The sequence below is a fragment of the Podarcis cretensis genome (assembly GCF_951804945.1).
Source record: "Podarcis cretensis genome assembly, chromosome: 4".
NCBI classification, from domain to species: domain Eukaryota; kingdom Metazoa; phylum Chordata; class Lepidosauria; order Squamata; family Lacertidae; genus Podarcis; species Podarcis cretensis.
The window spans coordinates 27,620,051-27,641,150 of record NC_137173.1 but is presented as its reverse complement, the minus strand read 5'-3'; the positions used below and the strand labels follow the sequence as shown (position 1 = coordinate 27,641,150).

At 40.3% G+C, this 21,100-nt stretch overlaps 1 protein-coding gene across 3 annotated transcripts in view; it reads left to right on the top strand.

Moving 5' to 3' along the window:
• UBL3 (ubiquitin like 3) overlaps nt 1–21,100 on the top strand; it is a 39,910-nt gene that overhangs the window by 7,279 nt on the left and 11,531 nt on the right. Inside the window, exon 2 of one of the 3 annotated variants that reach the window (XM_079974658.1) lies at nt 4,451–4,477. The exons of 1 other annotated variant lie outside the window; for it this stretch is intronic. In XM_079974658.1, coding sequence (XP_079830784.1) covers nt 4,451–4,477 — 27 coding nt within the window. Of the gene's footprint in view, nt 1–4,450; nt 4,478–6,573; nt 6,595–21,100 lie in introns of those variants that run through there. One more of the 3 variants, XM_079974660.1, reaches the window with a different exon arrangement.

Genomic DNA, 21,100 nt, shown 5'->3' with positions numbered 1-21,100 from the left:
AATTAAGTGTTTCACCGTCTGTGCTGCTGAATCATCTGTAAATGTGGAACCTTTCTGTAAAGCATTTTGTATAGCTAAGTGGTGAGAAATGATACTTTTATAAATTTGTGAATGCTATTTTTTCATCATAGATTGTGATTTAGATTTGAATAGTTGGAATTAAATCTAGATACATTGAGTAGAAAAGTGCTTATTTCACAGTAGTTTCAAACAACTTTCCATTTTAGTTTACTTCTTTTTAGGGTTGGATACTTCTGCTCTTTTTGCACAAGCATAAGGCATTTCTACACATGCAAAAAATAACATTTTTTTTGCTGATCTTGCTTAATGGCTACAGTCCTTCTGTAGCAATTTTGTTTCAGTGAGTTTCCCAACCTTAGAGTATAAATTTAGGTGCAAGGGACGCTGAAAAGACAAATTCAGTGAGCAGCATAGATGTTAGCATAGGAGCCAAATCCTAGGGGCCTTGGTCCCTTTGGCCCCCCAATAAAATATTTGAGGGGGGCCTGGGCTCCCCAAAGTTTATGGGCATTGCCATTCAAATGGTGTGTGTGTGTGTGTGTGATGTCTTATGATTGATTATATGGGGCAGGCCTTACCTGCCCCCCATATGTCATTCAGGTTTGCACCCCTGAATCCTAGCATTCAAGCCTATTTTCTTACTGCATTCTGAAAGGCCAAATTTTAATGAACTTGTGAATCTCTCCAATAGAAACATTGCTAACTTAAGGTAATACTTGCTGGTTTCATTTTTAAAGCCACCAGACAAACTCTAGCACTCAGCTGATTTCTTTTGTTTCAGTGGGTGATTCTATGTCAGTTCCATGTCCATTTCTGTGTTTTGGGCCCATCTCCACTTCCACTTGATGGCATCAGGCCCGATCTGACCTCAGTTGTTATACCAGCTTCAGGACGCTCCCACCTTGCATTGTGCCCTGACTGGCATAAGGGACGGGGCTGCAGATGTGGCAGTGGCTATGCTGCTGTGTCATTTCCCAATGCTGATCAGCTACGGTTTGGATTGCTTTGCCAATCACTAGAATATGTTAATTAACAGAAAAATAGAGCATTCTTTATCAACAGCTTAGAGGTTTTATTTACAATTGAGCGGTACATAAATTTTGTTCAGTAAATTTACAATATCTAGGCATCTATATTTTATATAATATAGAATTTATGTTTTCCTATATATATTGCTTAGTTAAAGGGTAACTTTGGTCATTGTATGAGTGAAGCAACAGTGCTTTTGGAATGTTAACTAGAAGAGACTTAAGTCTCTCACTATGTATATTCTTGTTAAACTGCTTAGATGTCACACATAACTTCTTATATTTATTACAGACTTCTGAGTTCCCTAGGCTGTTCTTAAAACCTAGTAAATCTCATCTTTCCTCTTCATCTCTCCTTTCCTTTTATTAATAGGCTGGAACAGAGATACAAGTTTTCCTGTGCAGAAACAACTAAGGGCATGTAACTTTGAGGGAAGAACTGCTAGATATTTAACAGAGCTATTTATTTTTAGGAGGTGAATAGGAAGCATACTGGGTTAGAACCAAACTGACAGCACAGGCGTAATCATGTTTACTCAGAAGTAAGCGCTACTTCAGTGGGGTTTACTTTGAGGTGAGTATAGGGTTGCAGCCATAATCATTCTTGGAATTGGCCCATGACTAAGTATGGATCCAACTCATTGTCTGTAAGTAAATATTCATAATTTGAAGAGACAGTACAAATACTCTGGCTGAGGGGACCGAGCAGACAATCTTGTCAATTGCAAAGCATGCTGAACATGGCTGCCAGTCTGACTCTGACTTTGATTTGACTCCACTGGATCACCTGGCTGAAGGAGCAACTTGTGCAGAGTTTATTCTTGCAGAATTTTTTCTAAATGTATGCAAGGGCAAGTATCAGTAATTTGTTTCATTCAAAGATGTTTTCAGGTAGACCTGGAAATATCTGAAAAGGTTCAAAATATAAAATCATATCTTGTTGTTTTTTTGTTTTTCTAGAGGCCTTGTGCACCTTGGCCTGCCTAGTTCAGTTTGTTGGGCCTACTTCCTGTCAGTCTAAGAGTCTCTAACTAACCTTTTGCTTCAGCTGCTGTAAATTGAGAAAAATTGGGTTGGAGAAGGAAGGATGAGAACCCTGCAGGCCCTGGAGAAAGAGTTGGGGTCTATCAAGTTATATTTTTCTAAACTGAGAGAGAACTAACAGTGAAACATTACTGTATGAACCTAGCAGAACCAGGGCTGAAGGACTGAGCCAGAAGACACATGGGGCAGAAAACTGTAAGTGCTAGAGACAGTTTTCAGAGTTCCTTGTTAGCTAGGACAAACACAAACTATGGTCTGTGTCTGGCACTCTACTGGGATGTTTTTAGCAGCAACAGAGGTGGCAGCAGCTATCCTGCTTTTCTTTTTCTTTTTAAACCCATATATATGCCCCTCACCCCTGAGGCCACAAATAACCAAACACTTAATACCGTATGGTGTCAGGAGTCGCATTGTTTCCTCTGTGAGCTAACAGAAGGCAGTACAATGGTACCTTGGGTTACAGACACTTCGGGTTACAAACTCTGCTAACCAGGAAGTGGTTGCTCCAGGTTAAGAACTTTGCCCCAGGATAAGAACGGAAATTGCGTACCAGCAGCGCAGCGGCAGCAGAATGCCCCATTAGCGAAAGCACACCTCAGGTTAAGAACCGTTTCAGGTCAAGAATGGACCTCTGGAACGAATTAAGTTCTTAACCCGCGGTACCACTGTACTGAAAATCTGCCATGCAGTCCCTACTGACTGCAGCGTAACATAGACTACTTTAAGCCACCAGCTGAGTTCTGCTTAACCCCCCCAGTCTTGGTGAAAACTGACAGTTACCAGTTATAGCAGCATGAGTTTGATGAAGCAGCAGGAATAGATAATAACTTTCAGAATGATCCAGTGACCTTTGCACTGGTGTAATTGTCACTGAGTTAGGATTTATATTGTTGCAAGGCCATTGGATTGACCTGTTAGTTACTGTATAGTAGATAATAACTGCTATGGAGAAATGGCCACTAAAATAGGATGTAAGGAAAGAGAAAAAACAATTTGTGTGCATTTGGCTTTAAAAAAAGTTTCTGACTGAATTTGTGGGAAATCTGCTTTTTAAAAAAACCCTGGGAGAAGAAAGAGAGAAGTTCATGAGGTCTAACACCTATGTAATTTTAGCTTCTCCAGGAACAGTCTTGGGAAGTCTATGCCTGAACTTGCCTAGACTGATATGTGGCTAGCCTTTGTCTCCTTCTAACTAACATAATGAATGGTGGCATGGATGGCCCTGTAGAATAGATGCTATCAAACATAGAGTGCTGTCCTTTGTTTTGACAGGACTTAAACAAATATTCAGTGTTTGAGAACTTGCATTTCCAGACCAAACATAGCTAGCAAAGTTGCCAAAAAGGAACATAGTACAGTAAGCCTGCAACTTACGAGCATTTAACATTTGCACATTCAGCTGTACACATTTGGCCAAAACCTTTTTTTTTAAAAAGTGGGGGAAACGAGTTTGGCCATCCTACCCATCATTGTACCCAATGTGTTTTGACTAAACACAATTTTGGCTTTATGCGCGATCCCTGGAATATAACCCCTGTGTATGTTGTATTATTGATTAATCTTCAATAAACAAGCATATTCCCTTGAAATGTTCTGTTGTTATTCATTGTTTGATTACACTGTATCTCTGTAGTAGTCAAAGTATGTTCTACAGTTCCATTTGTTTCTACCGATTTTACATGGAATATTTCTGTTGGCATTGTAACCTTTCATCTTTGCTTTTCATCAAGTGTGTTGGAACTTTTTAAAAGCTTCATATAAGCATCGAATACCTTTTTATTAGTGGGAAAGACTGCACTGAAAATTTTGCTTAAATCTGGCAATATGGTTTGTACTTTGTAACTGTTCAGCAAGTTACCTCCATTAGAGCTAGCTGCACTGACATTAATGAACAGTCAACAAATAATTGTGAAAGTCAGCGTCTTGCTAGGAACAAGAAATTTTCTTTCCAAATGAGTAAATAGGATATTTCACCAGCCGTTCCTTGACACTAGTATATGTGTGGGATGATAAACCTAAAGCGCTAATGTTGCAGTCTTAAAACATGTTTTGGAAGTAAGTTGCACTAACATCAGTGGTTTGTCTATGTAGAATCATGATCTCAGCCATTGAACCTTATGAGAAAGAATACAGCTCTGGAATCAAAATTGTCCTATGGCTGTGGCAAAGTAATAAATGATCTACAGGGGTATTGCTCTTATTTTTCAAGGCTTACTGTTAAAGAAGACTGTGGCTGGAACTGCTTTTTTGTAGCCTTCTTGAGACATCTAATTGTTCAAAACCATGTAGCTACTTCTATCTGTATTTTGACCTTCCTAATGCCATATAGAAGTGACATTCCCCTTTTCTGCTTACAGTTTTCCCCCTGTGGTGAGCGCGCTTTGGTAAGTGGGACGAAAGCATGCCCTGCCTGCAGGTTATTCCTTTTGTGCTTGGCCCTGAGAGAACAAAGTCTGTAAAATGTGTGAATAAAAAGTATATGATTGCTCAGTTGGTTTTAGAAGTAGATTTTTTAAAGAGTGAGAGGAGAGACAGACAGACCACATGTCATTCAGACCACATGTCATTAAATCCTCTGTCCTGAAGCAACATGAACTTTTATGGTTCATCTTGGTTGTCATAGATCCCTTTTAATCTGATAGTGATTTTTTTCTTGTATTTGTAATTTTCATCATGTCTTTCCTGAAGAGCACGCTGGGATAGCTCAATCGCTAGAGCATGAGACTCTTAATCTCGGGGTCATGGGTGAAAGATTCCTTCTTTGCAGGGGGTTGGACTAGATGATCCTTGTGAGCCCTTCCAACTCTACAATTCTTTGAATTATTGTGCACTATAATACATAAGTATATGCATAATGAAATGTTCTAAAAACCCAGACCTTTATTACTGTTGGACGGCAGCTATTGTAGTTGTATATGCAAGCTGGCACAGCACACCAATTTTTCTCTTAAGGCTAGTGGAGCAGATAAGATTTTATGTGGATCAGAATTATGCTTGTTTTTTATTTAAGACTTATGGAAATCAAGCCACGTGACTCTTGATTGCCTTGATTCATAAGCAGTGTATAAATACTGCTGCACTCTGTATGATGTTGAGAGGATTTTCTGGCTCTCATGAGATCAGATGTACTCTTCAGGTACCTGAATAATGAGCTAAAATGAATCAGATATCATGTGGCTTAATTTACACAACATATTGCTTGCAGCAGTCTTCCCCACCACCCCAATGCTTTAGCATGTTGTCCAAACCCAGGCTTGTAGTTGATCTCTTTTCTTACTAACTACAAGCCCTGGGTTCAGACAGCACACTAAGCCAAACTTTGGTACAGGAACTGGAAACTTCTCCAGGAGCCTGCACATTCGCATGGTCACAGTAAACCATATTTTGAATTAAGTTGTCATGTGAACTAGGCCAGCTTTTGTTGGTTGGGTGTGTTCACACACTAACACACTCAAGCTTACTATATAGTTGTGTTGGCTGTATGTACTGAAACATTTGCTAACTGGAAATGAAGCAAGATGCAATCCAGCCAAAGCCCAATTCATTTAAGAGTTAAGCTTGTATGTCAGGCATGTCCAAAGTCCATTTTGGGGGCCTAATCAGGCCCACCGGTTGGTTTAATCTGGCCCCTGTGGCAGTTTATATCCAGAGGTGAAATCCTAAAAAAAAAAAACACCTCAACACCTTCAACCTCCAAAAAAGCTCAACAACTTCATTCCAAAGAAAAGCTCAATAACTTTGGTTGGCCCTTTGGTCAGCCCTCATGGCCCTTCACTTCATCAAGTCTGGCCCTCTATGAAAAAAGTTTGGACATCACTGTAATGTATGTTAACTCTTTTTGAAATAAATGTAACTGAAATTATTGAGATATTAAACTCCTAATTTTGGCTGGATTGTGCTTGGGTGTAAATTTTGATTAGTGTCAATGCCTTGCTCAAGTGCTTTTCTTTGCAGAATTATTGAGAAATCTTAAATTCATGGTTTAATTATTGTTGGAGTCAGTGGGGCTTGAACTGGAAGAATCTGTTTTGCAAGGTAACCTGAAAATAACTTCAATATAGCTTCAATAATAGATCTTAAATTTTAATGCCACTAATGTCACTTTCTAAAAAGGGGCCTCTCAAGTTTTACAACAGTACCTTATAAGATTTCTAAAAGATTTCGATCAAGTTATCTGTTGAGATCTCTGTTTGATCAAATCTTGGAAACATGGAAGTTGAGAGCATTTCTTTAACAGTAAACACTGAACTGTCAAAACTGTGGTCATACTAGACCTTATATTCTGGGCTTCTTTACTTCAGCTATAAACAATGATGTAAGAATAATCTGACTAGGAATTGGAATTGTTTGCCGTGTAACCTGGCAGTGCTTGTTCTATATTGTTGTCTAGAACCTTGTAGTTTGAATGATTACTCTAACAGAACAAGAAGCAGCCTTGAAATTGTGTTTTCCAACTTAGACTGGAAATTCAGATGGATTTTTGATTGCTTTTTGCATGATGGTGAGTGAAAAAACAAAACCTCAGAAATAAGGCAATGTAAGGCAAATAAGGCAATGTAAAGTGCTTGGTTGATGCTGGTTAAAGATAGTTTGGAACATGGAAGTTGCCAAAGGCCCAGCACCATATTTTGAATATACTGAGCTTTGAGAGAAATTTTCTTTAAAAAACCTGAATGGGTAAAGAGGTACAAAGAAACCACTGGGTGCTTGATTCTGCTTAATAACTGTATTTGGAAATAGATGAACAATATTATGCAAGAAAATTTGTAAATTTGTTGCTGGCTGTGAAATAACTTCATAATTGAATATGTCTAATTCAAATAATGGCTATATCTGGGGTGGAAAAACAGTAATCATTGAAAAGCTAAAATATTTTATTCTCACATATAGGAAGCAATCCTACCCCCAACTCTGAACACTAATATAAAAAGAAGCATTCTCAATATAGCATTTCCTCCTTCACATCCACTTATTTTCCCCTAAGCCGCCTTGTTATATTTTCACCACAATGTTTCATTTTCCATTTGTCTGTGATGCTTAAAGCCCCTCCGCCCAATCAACCTTGCAGGAAAATTCACAACACTATCAAAAAAAGCAGCCAAATGGTTTGGAGAGAGTTTATTCAGTGAAGGCAGAACTGCCCAACTCCTATTTTGTCTTCTCTGATAAAGGGAACTATATGCAACCTTGCCTAAGTAGTTGATTGAGGGGTCAGGACTGCAGTTCAAGACTGAAATTCAATAATGGACATTTGGAGAAACTTCTTAATGGTGAGCAGTTAAATAATGGAACTAATTACATGAGATAGTGGTTGCTCTCCCTTGCAGGAGTTCTTCAGGCAGAGGCCGGGTAGCCATCTGTTGGGAATTCTCTAGCTTTGAATTTCCTGCAGAGGGCAAGGGGTTGCATTAGATGGCCTATAGCACTCCTTTTAATGCTTCTAAGGGTAGCCCTGAAGCAGTTGACAATTATGAAGCAGAAAGTTACTGTTTAGAATGGGGAAGGAGGGGCTGCAACTCAGAGACATAATTAAGTCTGCCAGGTTGGCTGTTTTGAGCTAATGATGCTCACCTTTTCTCACTTCTTCAGACAGCAGCTTGCAAGAGTCTTAAGCAGAAGCCTTTCCCAACACCAGCTATTTGAGACTTTTTATTAAAAAATGGAGGTGTCACTGATTGAATCTGGGACCTGAGGTACCACTTTAGCTAATGGGGCCTCCCGCTGCTGCATCACTGCCACATGATTTCTGTTCTCATCCTGAGGTAAAGTTTTTAACCCAAGGTACTACTACCAGGTTAGCGGAGTCTGTAACTTGAAGTGTTTGTAACCCAAGGCACCATTGTACCATGTCTTCTTCAGCATCCTGTTTCCCAGAGTGGTCAACCAGATGTCTGTGGGAAGCCCCAAGACATGAATGCTGTCTCCCACAGTTGTTCTGTAGTAACTTATATGCAGACATACTCGGCTCTGATTCTGGAGCTGGCATATAGTCATCATATCTTGTAGCAATTTATAGTTCTAAACCGTATGAAGGAAGAATGCAACCTCATGTGGTTTGAGCACATAGTTGAGAACCATGGTTCAACAGCCCTTCTCTCTCTTTCTTGAGCTCTTCTATTTCAAGAACATAGTTACTGACTGTGGTAAGGAGGGAGGAATAACAGAACCATAAAATTGTAGAGTTGGAAAGGATCACGAGGATCATCTAGTCCAAACCCCTGCAATGCAGGAATCTTTTGCCCAACGTAGGGCTGGAACCCACATCCCTAAGATTAAGAGTCTCATGCTCTACTGACTGAGCTATCCCAGTGAGGACAGAAAAATCACTTGCCACATATCCCCCCTCTAAACACATAGCAGCAAGCTGTTTTTTCAGCAGAGTGGATGTGGGAATAGATCTTGTATGTGAGGAATGGATATAACAAGAGGTGCAGAGAAAGTATTTAAAAAATAAACGCAACACCTGCTAAAACTGTTAAACTTGTATGAACCTTCTGAAGAGACTATAACTTAACCTGTTGGAGTTCTAAGAATTTCTAACATGCTTGACTGCATTTATTTAAAATGTTTTGATAAAGACCCTTTTGCAGCTTTTTTGCTTGTAGCTGTTTGTTCTGTTGGAGTAGCTAGCTGTACACTTTGTGCTTTCTGACCCAGATTTCTTATGCCTGGGGTCTAGGAAACTGACTTCAAATGAATAAGCTAAGAAAACCAAACTGTGTTCCAACACTTAAAACATTCTGTTATGCTCTGTCTGAATATTAATAACTACAATTTCACTGACACAGTTATACTGAAAAGCCTTTAATTTTTTTAGTAATCTTAAGATCAACACAATGGGGTCATGTGTGTATCATCCTCTGCAATTCATCATTCCTATTCTATGTTTAATGTACTATTTTGGGCCAAATTATGTGCTCCAAGAGTTTCTTGAGCCAAGGAATTTCCTTCTGAACCAGGCTGTTGTCCTGGTCTAACTTCCCTACACCACAGTGTAGCATAAATTCTTGTTCATGGTGTGCTCCAAAAGGTGCAATTTGGGCATTGTATTTTGTTGGGCATTACTGAGCAATGGAGGATGGTAAATGTTCTCGGACTATAGTCAGCATTATCTTATTGTGGATCATTGTCCCTAAAATTATCCTAATCAATGTCTTCTAGGGATTTTGCCATAGTTCTTCAAGCTTTGGCTACCTAAATCTCCTTTCAATTTTTTCATATCTCATGTAGTTAGATAGTATTTTATACTGCCCCTTTGAAGTTAGCTTGGTACTTCCCAGGAAATCTCTCTACTCAACTGTAACACTTCCTCTGGTTAGCAAATGCAGGCAACTCCCTATTTATGCAGGTGAAACACCATTGGAAAAGCCTGCAAACACCCTCTAAACCTTTGGAAGCTCTTGAAAAACCCTTTAATAAACCAAAAGCACTTACCAGATGCCACACACCACCACAATTGCTCCCTCCAAACCTACTTGCTCAAACTCCAGCTCTCCACAGGTTTCAACAGTCAGTGCAGGGGCTTCTGGGATTGCAGCTGTAAAGGCTCGTGTGTCCACACCTTTTTTTTATCCTTTCTGGGCTCTTTTAGGGCCATTTTAGCCATTTTAAAAGTCACTCCCGGGTTCTGTGCAGTGCACACAGTTGCAGTCATACATGATTGGACTCACATAAATTGGTCTTTGCCTGTAATGCTAACCCATGGTTTGCTTAACAAAACTATCTGTTAATCATAAGTTCTCCCACAGATGATCTAGCAAACTGTGACTTGTTTTTCCAAACTTTTCTTTTGTTTTCCAGCTGTTGTTTGTAGTTAGGTGAGTGTCTGGGGTGGAGTGGTCAAATAAGCCATAGTTAATGAAGAGTACTGTGTTCACATGAAACAGCAGGCCATAGTTAAAACAAACCAAGGTTTGTAAGCAAACAACAAACCATGACTTCAGATCATGGTTTGTTTGCTGTAAACAAGCTATACAAACTGCTGGGCAGGCTTCAGCCATAATGATAAACTATTGTGTAGCACTATGTGTGACCCAGACTAATAGTGGTTCAAATTGATTATCCAAACTCGAGTACTAGAGGCATATGTTTGATCTCCATACTTTAGACTAAAGTGTTGTGCCTTACCATTTTTTTAGCTGGATGTTCACTCTTAATTTGTGCCTATATTACGTACATTACTTGATTTTTTCTGATTAAGTTGTTTATAGTTTTATCATCATTTTTTTAAATGTGCAAGCTGCATTTCCTCAATTATATAGGATCAGTCAGTAATACAGTTGACAAGTTTGTGCAGGAAGAGATTCAGAAACTTAAATAAATTGAAATGGAGAAGAAGCTAGCTTGTGAATTCAGGGTCTTGTGACTTAATAAATGACTCTTAACAATGATGTGGCTGATATTTACCAGAAGTAGCTTTTTTCTCTCTGGAAAACAAGCCATACTGCTGTTACAATACCCCATTCAGTTTCCCTCGTTGCACACAGTTGCATAGTGCTGCTGTTGCTGTACAAATCTCCATTTTATAAAAAGATTGGAGGCCTATGTTAGTGTGAAGCTTGTTCTGTTACACAACTTGAAAAATTTAAACAGGAGGCTATAGCATTATATACCAGATGCTTCTTTAATATGTTCAGCTATGTTCCCTTGCCTGCTTTGCCTGCTTTTTAAGTCTTCTGAATTGGAAAATGGGTATTAAAATTGCTAAAAGTATGTAGAAAACTTTCTAGTCAGTGGTAGAGATGTGCTTCCAATGTCATGGGAAGGGTTGAGGTGGTACAGAAGAGCCTGCTATTCTAGTATTAGATCAGTATGTTAGCTAGGCCACAGATTTGCAATCTGATGCTCTGTGCTTCTGTCCTGCTTAGGTATTCAGGGACGGATGAACCACATGCTGTGACTCTGTAGCACTGTATACAGCGAGGCTAGAGACACTCTATCTGTCTCAAGCCTGGAACTGGTGAGGTTGGTGGCATTAAAGGCTGGGCCAAACTACTTTCCCCTGCCCTCACACTTGCTACACAGCTATGGTGGCTGTTGTTGCTGAATGTCAAACAAGAAGAGCGGCATGTAGAGAAGATAATATTTGCATACTCTCTTTTGCCTTCTTTCTTCCCCACATGCACAATATTTTTCCTCATGCAAACAAGGCTTAATTAAACCCTAGTCTAGACCACAGCAGTTTCAAAGTTAAGTAATGTAACGCACAAAAGTTTCTGTTAGTGCATGTAACAAGTTGCAGCATATGTTTTTGTTGTAACAAAATTGCTCCTAAGAGTGAGTACTGACAAAATAGTAGCCATCTAGACACTACTGAGAAGCAATAGGAAGGGTTTGTGAATATAGCGGTACCTCTGGTTGCGTATCCTTCAGGATGCGACCACTGCAAACCCATAAGTATTTTTCCAGGTTTCGCCACATGCGCAGTAGCGCTCTACTACCATGCGCGCATGCACAGAAGCGATCCCTCTGGTTGTGGAAACCTCGGGATCCAGCTGGAGCTCTGGAACAGATGCTGTCTGCAACCGGAGATACCACTGTACCTGGAGGAACCCCCTGGAGTTTTCCAAAATGCAGAAAAAATGTTTTTTGTGGGGAGGCAGATGGAATCATAGAATCATAAAAGTTGGAAGGTACCCCCAAAGGCCAGCTAGTCCAATCCCCTGCAATGCAGGAATCTCAACTAAAGCATCCATGACAGATGGCCAACCAAAACCTCTGCTTAAAAATCTCCAGAGAAGGAGAGTCCACTGTCCAACGGCTCTTACTGTCACAAAGTTCTTCCTCATGTAATAGGGACAGCATCCCCCAAACATCCCAGTAAACACTGAGCATACTTAGTGGCTATAGAACATTGAGTGTCTGATTGGGGGTGGGAGATAAGGACTGGAGTATTCTGAAAGAGGGCACAGTTGGCTGGCTAGAACCCTGAACAGGCACAGCCCACATTGCAACATTTTGTTGCTAGTTCCTTTTGTGTTTCTTGAATACATTCCATAGGATTGCTCACAATCTGAATTACATGTGCACCCCTGACCAGTTCCAGTTTTTACATATCACATTATTAGGCAAGTCTGGGTTTGGTTCATTTTATATTCCATTTGAAAATTGTTGGTATCTTCCTCATTGAATCTGCCTGACAATATAGGCTTTTTGATAATATCCAGAGATACAGGAGTGTTTGTTTTGTGATTCAGTACTAGTAAGGGGCACATTAATTAGTCTTCACAATCTCACAGTACTTATTTTAATTGAATGTCTCTCTCTCTCTCTACCTGTCTGACCAGTACACAAAAAATCTACACAATGGTCATCCTAGTAGAAGGTCCTGCACTTTGGAAATATGTCAATGATCACTTCAGTATTACCTCACCTGATGTATGAATTCTAAGTGGAGGTTAGCCAGGTTTAGCTGCAATCTCAGGTAGCATTGTGATAATGCATAAGTATATGCATGCATGTATGTATATGTATGTATATTGCATTACTCTGAGGCTTCTGTGGTCTAGACTGCAGTAGATGATCATAATCGTTCTTTCTTCTGCAGTGTAAATAGCCCCTGAGTGATTTCTGTGACGCATTTAGGGAGGAAGGTGAAGGCTCTTGGCTTAGTGCATGCATCAAAAACTAATTAAGTTGTGAACTGTTACTGCTGAGGCAGATATTACAAACATCCTTAGGTTTAGACAGAGGAAAACCTCTGTTCATTGTTACAATATAGTTTGTTACCATTACAAAATCTGAAATTATCAGAAGTCTTATGGGAAACTCTCTGTAATGTTCCTGCTTCAGTAATCTTCAAATGAGCTAGCATTTGGGGAAGATAAATGGCATAGCATCATTGAAGGCCCTTGTGATCTTAGAGTGATTTTTGTATCTGCTCCCCTACTCACTTCAGTCCAAGCACTATGTCATGATATCACATTTCTTCTTGAGTGCCCTGGAGTCTTGCAAAATTGTTGTGCATCTTATTTTGTTCAGGGTTGTGAACAGCAGGTAAATGTAGACTGTCTTGGTCCAGAATTTGTATGAAACAGCTTGAGGGCGACTAATTTGAATGAGTTAAGAGATCCTAGAAAGCCTACTTACACTTCAGTTGGGGATCAGTTGTTGGGAGGCTAGTCCTTTAAAGATCTATGCCTAGAGTTTTGAGTCTTGTAATCTGTTGTCCAGTAGCTGAGCACTTGTACAATCATGGGATAAATAACCCTATCTTGAATATTAAAAGTTTTTTGGCTCAATTTCTTTCATTTTCTTCTAGTAAACGTCTTGTAATTTTTTAAAAAAGTCTGAGCTTTAAAAGTACATTGTTATTCCATAATGCTTTACTGCTGTTCTAATAAAATCAATTTAATGGAACATTTGAAGCTGTGTTATATGGAGTCAGCTCATTGGCCCACTTAACCTGGTGTTTCCTATTTTAGGAATGGCTTTCAAGACTCCAAGCAGAGATCTATAGTGTGCCCACAACTTAATTGTGCAGGTACTTCCCCTGCCCTGCCCTGTCTCCCAAAAATGCTTCTGTAGTTAAAATATAAACATATCAGTGTGCAATGTCTCTTTGATCCTATACATAGATTTCATTTTTCTAACAATGGAGACTGAGACAGTTTTGCTCATGACAGGATTTATCAAATAGACTAATAAGACTCTAGTCTGGGGCCCATGTTAAATAAACCTGTGATTTTCATAATATGGGGCTGGTTTTGATGATGCCAGCACTGAAGGGGGGAAAGTTTATTTAGTGAATCAGGGTCCAATTTTCATGTGTTATCTGATAGAGTATAGCAGGCACGTCCAACAGGTAGATCATTATCTACCGGTAGATCACTGGACATCTTTGGTAGATCACTGGTAGATCAGTGGCTCCCCCCAAAGAAGCTGAACAACTTTGGCTTCCCTAAAAAAAAGCTCAACATTTTGGCCCTTCACCCCCCAAAAATGGGCCTTCCCTCTTCCCTAAAAGAAGCTCAACAAGTTTGACCTGAACCCCCCACAACTGGCTTTCCTTCCTAAAAAAAACTCAAAAGCTTTGAGCTGAACCCCCTAAAAGAGGGTAGATCACTGCCAGTCTTTAACTGATCACAGTCTCTTGGGAGTTGGCCACCCCTGAAGTATAGGAACTGGAGTAGGGCTAAGCCACAGGACCAACTGCTATAGTACAGGGTGGGCTCATCATACTTATGTGGATGATACCTACCTCTACTTCTCCATCCCACCTGAAACAGATTGAAGCTGTGATGATGCTGAGCTGTTGTCTGGAAGCAATGACGGGCTGGATGAGGGCCAGCAAACTGAAATTGAATCCTCACAAGTTGAAGGTGTTGGTGGTAGCTGATTCCTGTGTCTTGGGAATTGAGTAACTAGCCTGCTCTAGGCAGAATCTCCCTGTCTCTGGAGGAGCAGGTCTGTACCTTGGGTATGCTCCTGGATCCAGTATTGTCATTGGAGGCCCAAGTTGCTTCTAACTTGGATTGGTTTGCTAGCTACTGTTCCTAGAAAGAGATAGTCAGGCCACAGAGCTGTATGCTCTGGTAAACTTGTGTGTTAATTACTGCATTGCAGTCTGTGTGCGGTTGCCTTAGAAGATAGTCCTCGAAACTTTAGCTATTGTAGAACGTTGCTACTAGAATACTTATTAGAACATTTTTGTGGGATTCAAAGATCTGCACAGGCCTGCCTATACATTAAAGGTAAAGGTAAAGGTACCCCTGCCCGTACGGGCCAGTCTTGACAGACTCTGGGGTTGTGCGCCCATCTCACTTAAGAGGCCAGGGGCCAGCGCTGTCCGGAGACACTTCCGGGTCACGTGGCCAGCGTGACATCGCTGCTCTGGCCAGAGCCAGAGCCGCACACGGAAACGCCGTTTACCTTCCCGCTGGTAAGCGGTCCCTATTTATCTACTTGCACCCGGAGGTGCTTTCGAACTGCTAGGTTGGCAGGCGCTGGGACCGAGCAGCGGGAGCGCACCCCGCCGCAGGGATTCGAACCGCCGACCTTTCGATCGGCAAGTCCTAGGCGCTGAGGCTTTAACCCACAGCGCCACCTGCGTCCCGTCCTATACATTACCAGACCCAATTTAAGATATTAAGAATGGTGTGTAAGGCCCTAAATAGCTTGGGATCCAAGTATTTGGTGGACCATCTTTCCCTCTATTAGCCAACCCAGACCCTGAGATCAGTGGAGGGGGCCTTTCTCAAGGACTCACTGGCATGTTTGGGCCTTATTTGTAGTGCCTCCCCAACTATGGAATCCCTTCTGGAGGCATGGATGGCCTCTATGACTATTGGGCTTCTGACACTAGGTTAAAACACATTTGTTCACCCAGGCCTTTATTGGTGTTGGTTTATTTAAAAGACTGCTGTGATGGGCATATTATGTCTGCTGTTGTACTTGTGTTAACTTGAGAAGTGTGATAATCCTATAATTTTAATTGTGTGTGTGTGTGTGTGTGTGTGTGTGTGTGTGATTGTTTGTTTGTTTGTTTGAAAACTGCCTTGAGAACTTTGGATGGAGGGCAGCCTATAAGTTAAATAGTGATACTTTATAGAATCTTTTGTGCATGTGCATGAGAATTCTTTGATTCTACAATACTAATAAATAAATAAATGAGACATTAATAATAAATTAGATATCTTAGCTCTCTGTGGCACCACTGAGTGACAGCATCACTTGTCACAGGTTGATACAAATTGGCCATATTCTGTTAAATAGCTGCTGAAGCCTTGGAAAACTCAAGACAATAGGTTGGTTGATAGCAAATGCTTGTATAACAAATGTACCCTTCTTTCCTTTAAAAGCACCAGATCTCCTTACAGCTTTGTGTAGTATGTGACAGACAATTTTGAAAATAATAGCCTATTTTCAGTTTCATGTGCATTTAGAGCAGCTATTCCTTGTATACTGAATACATGTAGTATCTGTTGCATTTCTTGCTACAAAGGGGATGTGGGTGTAAAATTCTAAATGTAACTTGGTTTGGGTGTGCCACAGTTTTCTGAGAAAAGGCATATGTGTAATTTCGAATAAGACTGACATTATGAACAGAAGTGTGTGAAAAGTGGTGGGGTTACACTTGTCTCCCCCCCCCCCCAAGGAAAAGAAACAAGATTTTTGGAACCTGGCAACTTTTAACATCCTGATATATGGGTTTTGAGGTCAGTTTGAACCTCAAAATTTCAGAATTGAAATTTGGCAGAGATTTTTTTTTTAAAAAAAGCTGTCTTGAATGAAGCAGTGAAAATGTACAATATTGTATGTCAGATTTTAAACTATGCTGGCCGATGCTGCATGCAGCTGTCAAATGGTCAATGCATGCTGTTGATAAAATATTTCTTGAATACAAACTATTTGCTGAATACTTAGAGGATGTTTCTGTCAAAATTCACAAAAGAGAATTTGCGTGGGGAAACTTGGTTTTTGTTGTTTTTGTTTTTCTAACGAGTACTATAGTAGCATATCTCTCCTGCCGCATTAATATTCAGGCAGCACCACTAATGTAATTCCTGAAGAATAAGAAGTGGAAACTTTTGTCAGAAGGACCTTTGTTGTAAGGTTTCATCCTTTTGGTTCTGGAGCCATTGTTTCAAATTATATGCAGAGCTGCTGCCAGTCAGTGTGAACAATATTGAGGTGGATGTGCTGAGTCTGTATAAGGCAGCTAGTTCCTAAATGCTTACCTCAATAATAAGAATAAGAATAAGAATAAAATAATTTTTATTTATACCCCACCCTCCCTGGCCAGAACCGGGCTCAGGGTGGCTAACACCAATAAAATTACAATAAAAAGTAATAGGGGGGAAACAAAACAAAAAAACACACCAAAAAACAGTTAATTAAAATACGGGTTAAATTACAATTTAAAATGCAGCCTCATTTTAGTAGTAGCCCATAAATCAAAACCATAAGGAAAGGGAAACATAAGGGTCAAACTGAGTCCAAACCAAAGGCCAGGCAGAACAGCTTCATCTTGCAGGCCCTGCGGAAAGATGCCAAGTCCCACAGGGCCCTGGTCTCTTGTGACAGAGCTTTCCACCAAGTTGGGGCCAGTACCGAAAAGGCCCTGGCCCTAGTTGAGACCAGTCTAACCACCTTGCAGCTCTGGACCTCCAAAGTGTTGTTATTTGTGGACCTTAAGATCCTCCGCGGGGCATACCAGGAGAGGCCGTCCTGTAGGTCTTTGTGCTACTTGAGGCTGGATAATGTGTTGCAATATATGGAGCAATCTCCCTGGATATGGGCTGCCACAGATTCAGGTTCCAGCTTGACACTGAAGTTCACAACGCAGTGTTGTAGCTATTTGGCTAAATTTATGCTTGACCCAAGCTTTTGATTACATCATTAGAAATGCTGGTTAGTAAAACTCATGTACTGTATATGGCAAATCCAATGTGGGTATAGTACTCACATAAGTCAACTTGGTGTTTACCAACCTTTTGTTCTGAGAGAAAGATGGACGTAATGCTCTATGAACAGCTGTGCAAAGGTACGTCAGAGTTCATTAACGCAGAGCTTTGCTCCAGGGAAATGGGCAGCATTAGTACCCTTGATCCTCTATGCTACATATGGCTGAATGTTTACTATGAGCTATATTTAACACAACCAACTAATTAAGAAAAAGAGAGCCTTCTTGGTCTGTGTTTCATTCATGTCTGGGTTGCTTACTTCTGCTAGAGCAAACCACCACTACAGACGTTTAAGTTGGGCATGGAAAATGATTTTTGATGCAAAAGATATTTTACTCTCAAGCCTAATCCTACCTCTGTTTTTGTTCAGTGGCTTAATGGTTTGAAATTCCTCAAATTATAACTAATAAATCAGATAAATTATTTGTTATTTTGATTCCCACTAAAATGAATCCAATATTCCTTGACTTCAAGTAGAAAATTGGTTTTTGCATCTTTCACTATATGCAGTCTGTATAACTTCCACATCACTTTTGTTATCCAGCCAGTATCATTTAGGCTATGCTGATTCAAACAGCATATGAGACTTTGGGTACACCAGACCTTTGAAAAAGCAGATTTCAAATGTGAAGCTTTCTATGAAAAAGCATGATCTCCAGCTTGCCTTCCCACAACCCACCCCATTTAAAATAAAATTAAATGACTGCATGACTATATACATTGGATTTGAACTACCATAGTTTTCTATATGATTTTTGATTTTTTGCTTAAATATTCCTAGTCCCATTGCCTTGTCTGTCTCCAGCAACATCTTGTCTATATTCATAATTTTAATGATAGGATTCTTCCTGGACATTTCTTCTCCAGCAAAAAGGTTATGTATATCCCTATGTCAGGAGTTATGAAAAACTGGTTTACAAAGTGTCTTGGATTTTAAATGGCTAAAACTGGTTTTACAGAAGATAAATTGAGTGTAGCATGAAGCTGGACAGCCTGACCTAAAAATGATTGGCTGCTGCTATACCAATGCATTTTCACCAGGGTTAGCTAGTCATGTTTCTAGTCCCTGTTGGCAACATAAGCTCACTTCACATGTTCACTTCACACCAGATATTGTAGCCCTTCTTGACCAAGGGGACATTTCAGCTTGAAACCAGAACAGAAATAAGAAAGTTGTGTGGGCTGAGGAAGTGGGAGAAAGAGGTGGAAAAACAGAGTCATAGTAAATAGGGGAGTTCTTGAATCTGCTGACTTTGGATTGCTTCTTCTAGAAGGTGTTGACAGAGAATTTACTATACAGGCTAAATGAGATTCCTCCCCTCCTTATAAATGTTAATTGAACCTGTTGTGTCTTATTGTTGGTCATTTCCCTTCAAGAGTATTCCCCTTAGTTTCATTAAGTATTTGTGGTTTCCCAGCTTGCCACATTAGTACTAAAAGACAAAATACTTTTAAAGCCCAAGAGGTATGTCATGAAAATATTGTTTTGCTCTTGAGAATTTTAAGCAGGAACAAAAGAATAAATAAATAATAGCACAGTTCATTGTGATTCTGAAGAAATACAGAAATGGATTGTGAACCACATTAAAACTTACATTTTCTCATGTCCTCCTGGTAGTGAAAACACACAATTTGCAATTCATATATGTGGGTGTGGGTATGTTCTAAACAGATAATGGTTGTAGTAGGAGGGGGAAATAATTCATGATGACCCATAATTCATGAAGCAGTCCACAGCATTGTTAATCTTGCATGAACTTTAGATTCCTTGAGATGTAAGTGTGTGATCACTAGGGTATTGTTCTGGTTACAACCAACATAAAAACAGATCTTTTCTTTCAAGAATGGAAATCTCTGACAACCCTCCTTTGTACATCCTTCCAAATAAAAATACGTCTAGCACAGGCTGTTTCAAATTTCACAGTACAAGCAAATGTCCACCAGGTAATCCATGCCCAACAAGTGTAAAAGGTTTTGCTTTTCTTTTTGACGTTCACAAGTTATGTGGTGATAAGTGTCTATTTCTCACCATGTTTCCATGGAGAGCACTCCAGACTTTCTTATGTTTAGATACCTCTGTCTACACCAGCTTTGCAAGTACCCCTCTCCCACAAAATTACTAGCCTGCCCTTTTCCCCCATGTCAGCCTACTGTGAATTGGCAGAGGAGGGACAGAGCTGCGGCAGTTACATTCCTGGGCTGGGTGAGGCAAGAGGGGGCTTCCCTCTTCTGGCTGCCTGCCTGGTTTCTCTGTTAGGCACATTCAACGGCTCACTCACCTGCTTGGCAACCCTTGTCTCATATGGGTACTAAGCTATAGCTTACATGCAAGGCTGGTGTACGCCATTAATTTTCTGACTACATTTCTGGCAAAAAAGCACTGTATTCCAGGTAACAGTGCACAAATGCTTTCCTCCCATAGGTTATCCATGTAGGGGGAAAAATGTGTTTCAGCCCTGAAAGTGCAGTATCTCTTTCTTTTCCTTGTACAGTGGTGCCTCGCAAGACTAAAAGAATCCGTTCCGCGATTCTCTTCGTCTAGCGGTTTTTTCGTCTTGCGAAGCAAGCCCATTGACGGCTTAGTGGATTAGTGGCTTAGCGGCTTTTAGCGGATAAGCAGATAAGCGGCTTAGCGGCTTAGAAAAAGGGGGGGGAGGGGAAAAAACCCGCAGGAACTCGCAAGACATTTTCGTCTTGCAAAGCAAGCCCATAGGAAATTCGTTTTGCGAAGCACCTCCAAAACGGAAAACTCTTTCGTCTAGCGAGTTTTCCGTCTTGCGAGGCATTCGTCTTGTGGGGCACCACTGTAACTATGACATCTAGGTATTCTGTAGAGCAAAGTTTCTCAAACTTGGGTCACCAGCTGTTTTTGGACTATAATTCCCATCATCCCTGACCACTAGTCCTGCTAGCTAGAAATGATGGGATTTGTAGTCCAACAACAACAGCTGGAGACCCTGCTTTTGAGTATTTTCAGTATAAAAAGTGCAATTCATATCAGTGTCCCTAAATGCTTGTAAGTTGTAAACTCTGTGTGGGTAAGACCTTAGATTGGGTGGGTGTGCTGTTGCTTTCTGTTTCAAATGCATCAGAACACTGTATTTGGCGCTGGGAGTAGCTCAGTGGTAGAGCACTCACATGCTCTGCACAAAAAAGCTCTTAAAGCATCTCCAGGATCAGGTTGCAGGCAGTGGTGAGAAAGACGACCGAGATTCTGGGAGCTGCTACAAGTCCATGTAGCCAATGCATTTGGGTAGATGAACCAGTGGTCTGATTTTTGTTTAAGGCAGCTTCATATGGCCATCCAATCTCTTCTCTTCTTCCCTCTACTCTCTATCTCTGCTACATAATCTGTCACACAAAGGTTCCAAAGAGGTTTAGTATCCCGAAGAGTCCTTATGCACATGTGGTTTTTTAAAATTATATTTAAAACAGTTACTGTGGGAATGGTAAATATGTTCGTTGGCATTATACTGAAATAATTTCATGATTTATTGATTTTTAATTTACAAATGTTAATGTAGTAATAATCAATGCAGCAACCAGTCTGAATGGCTCTATTTCAGAATTGTTCAGTATTTCTGTGATAGCATTCCATTAGAC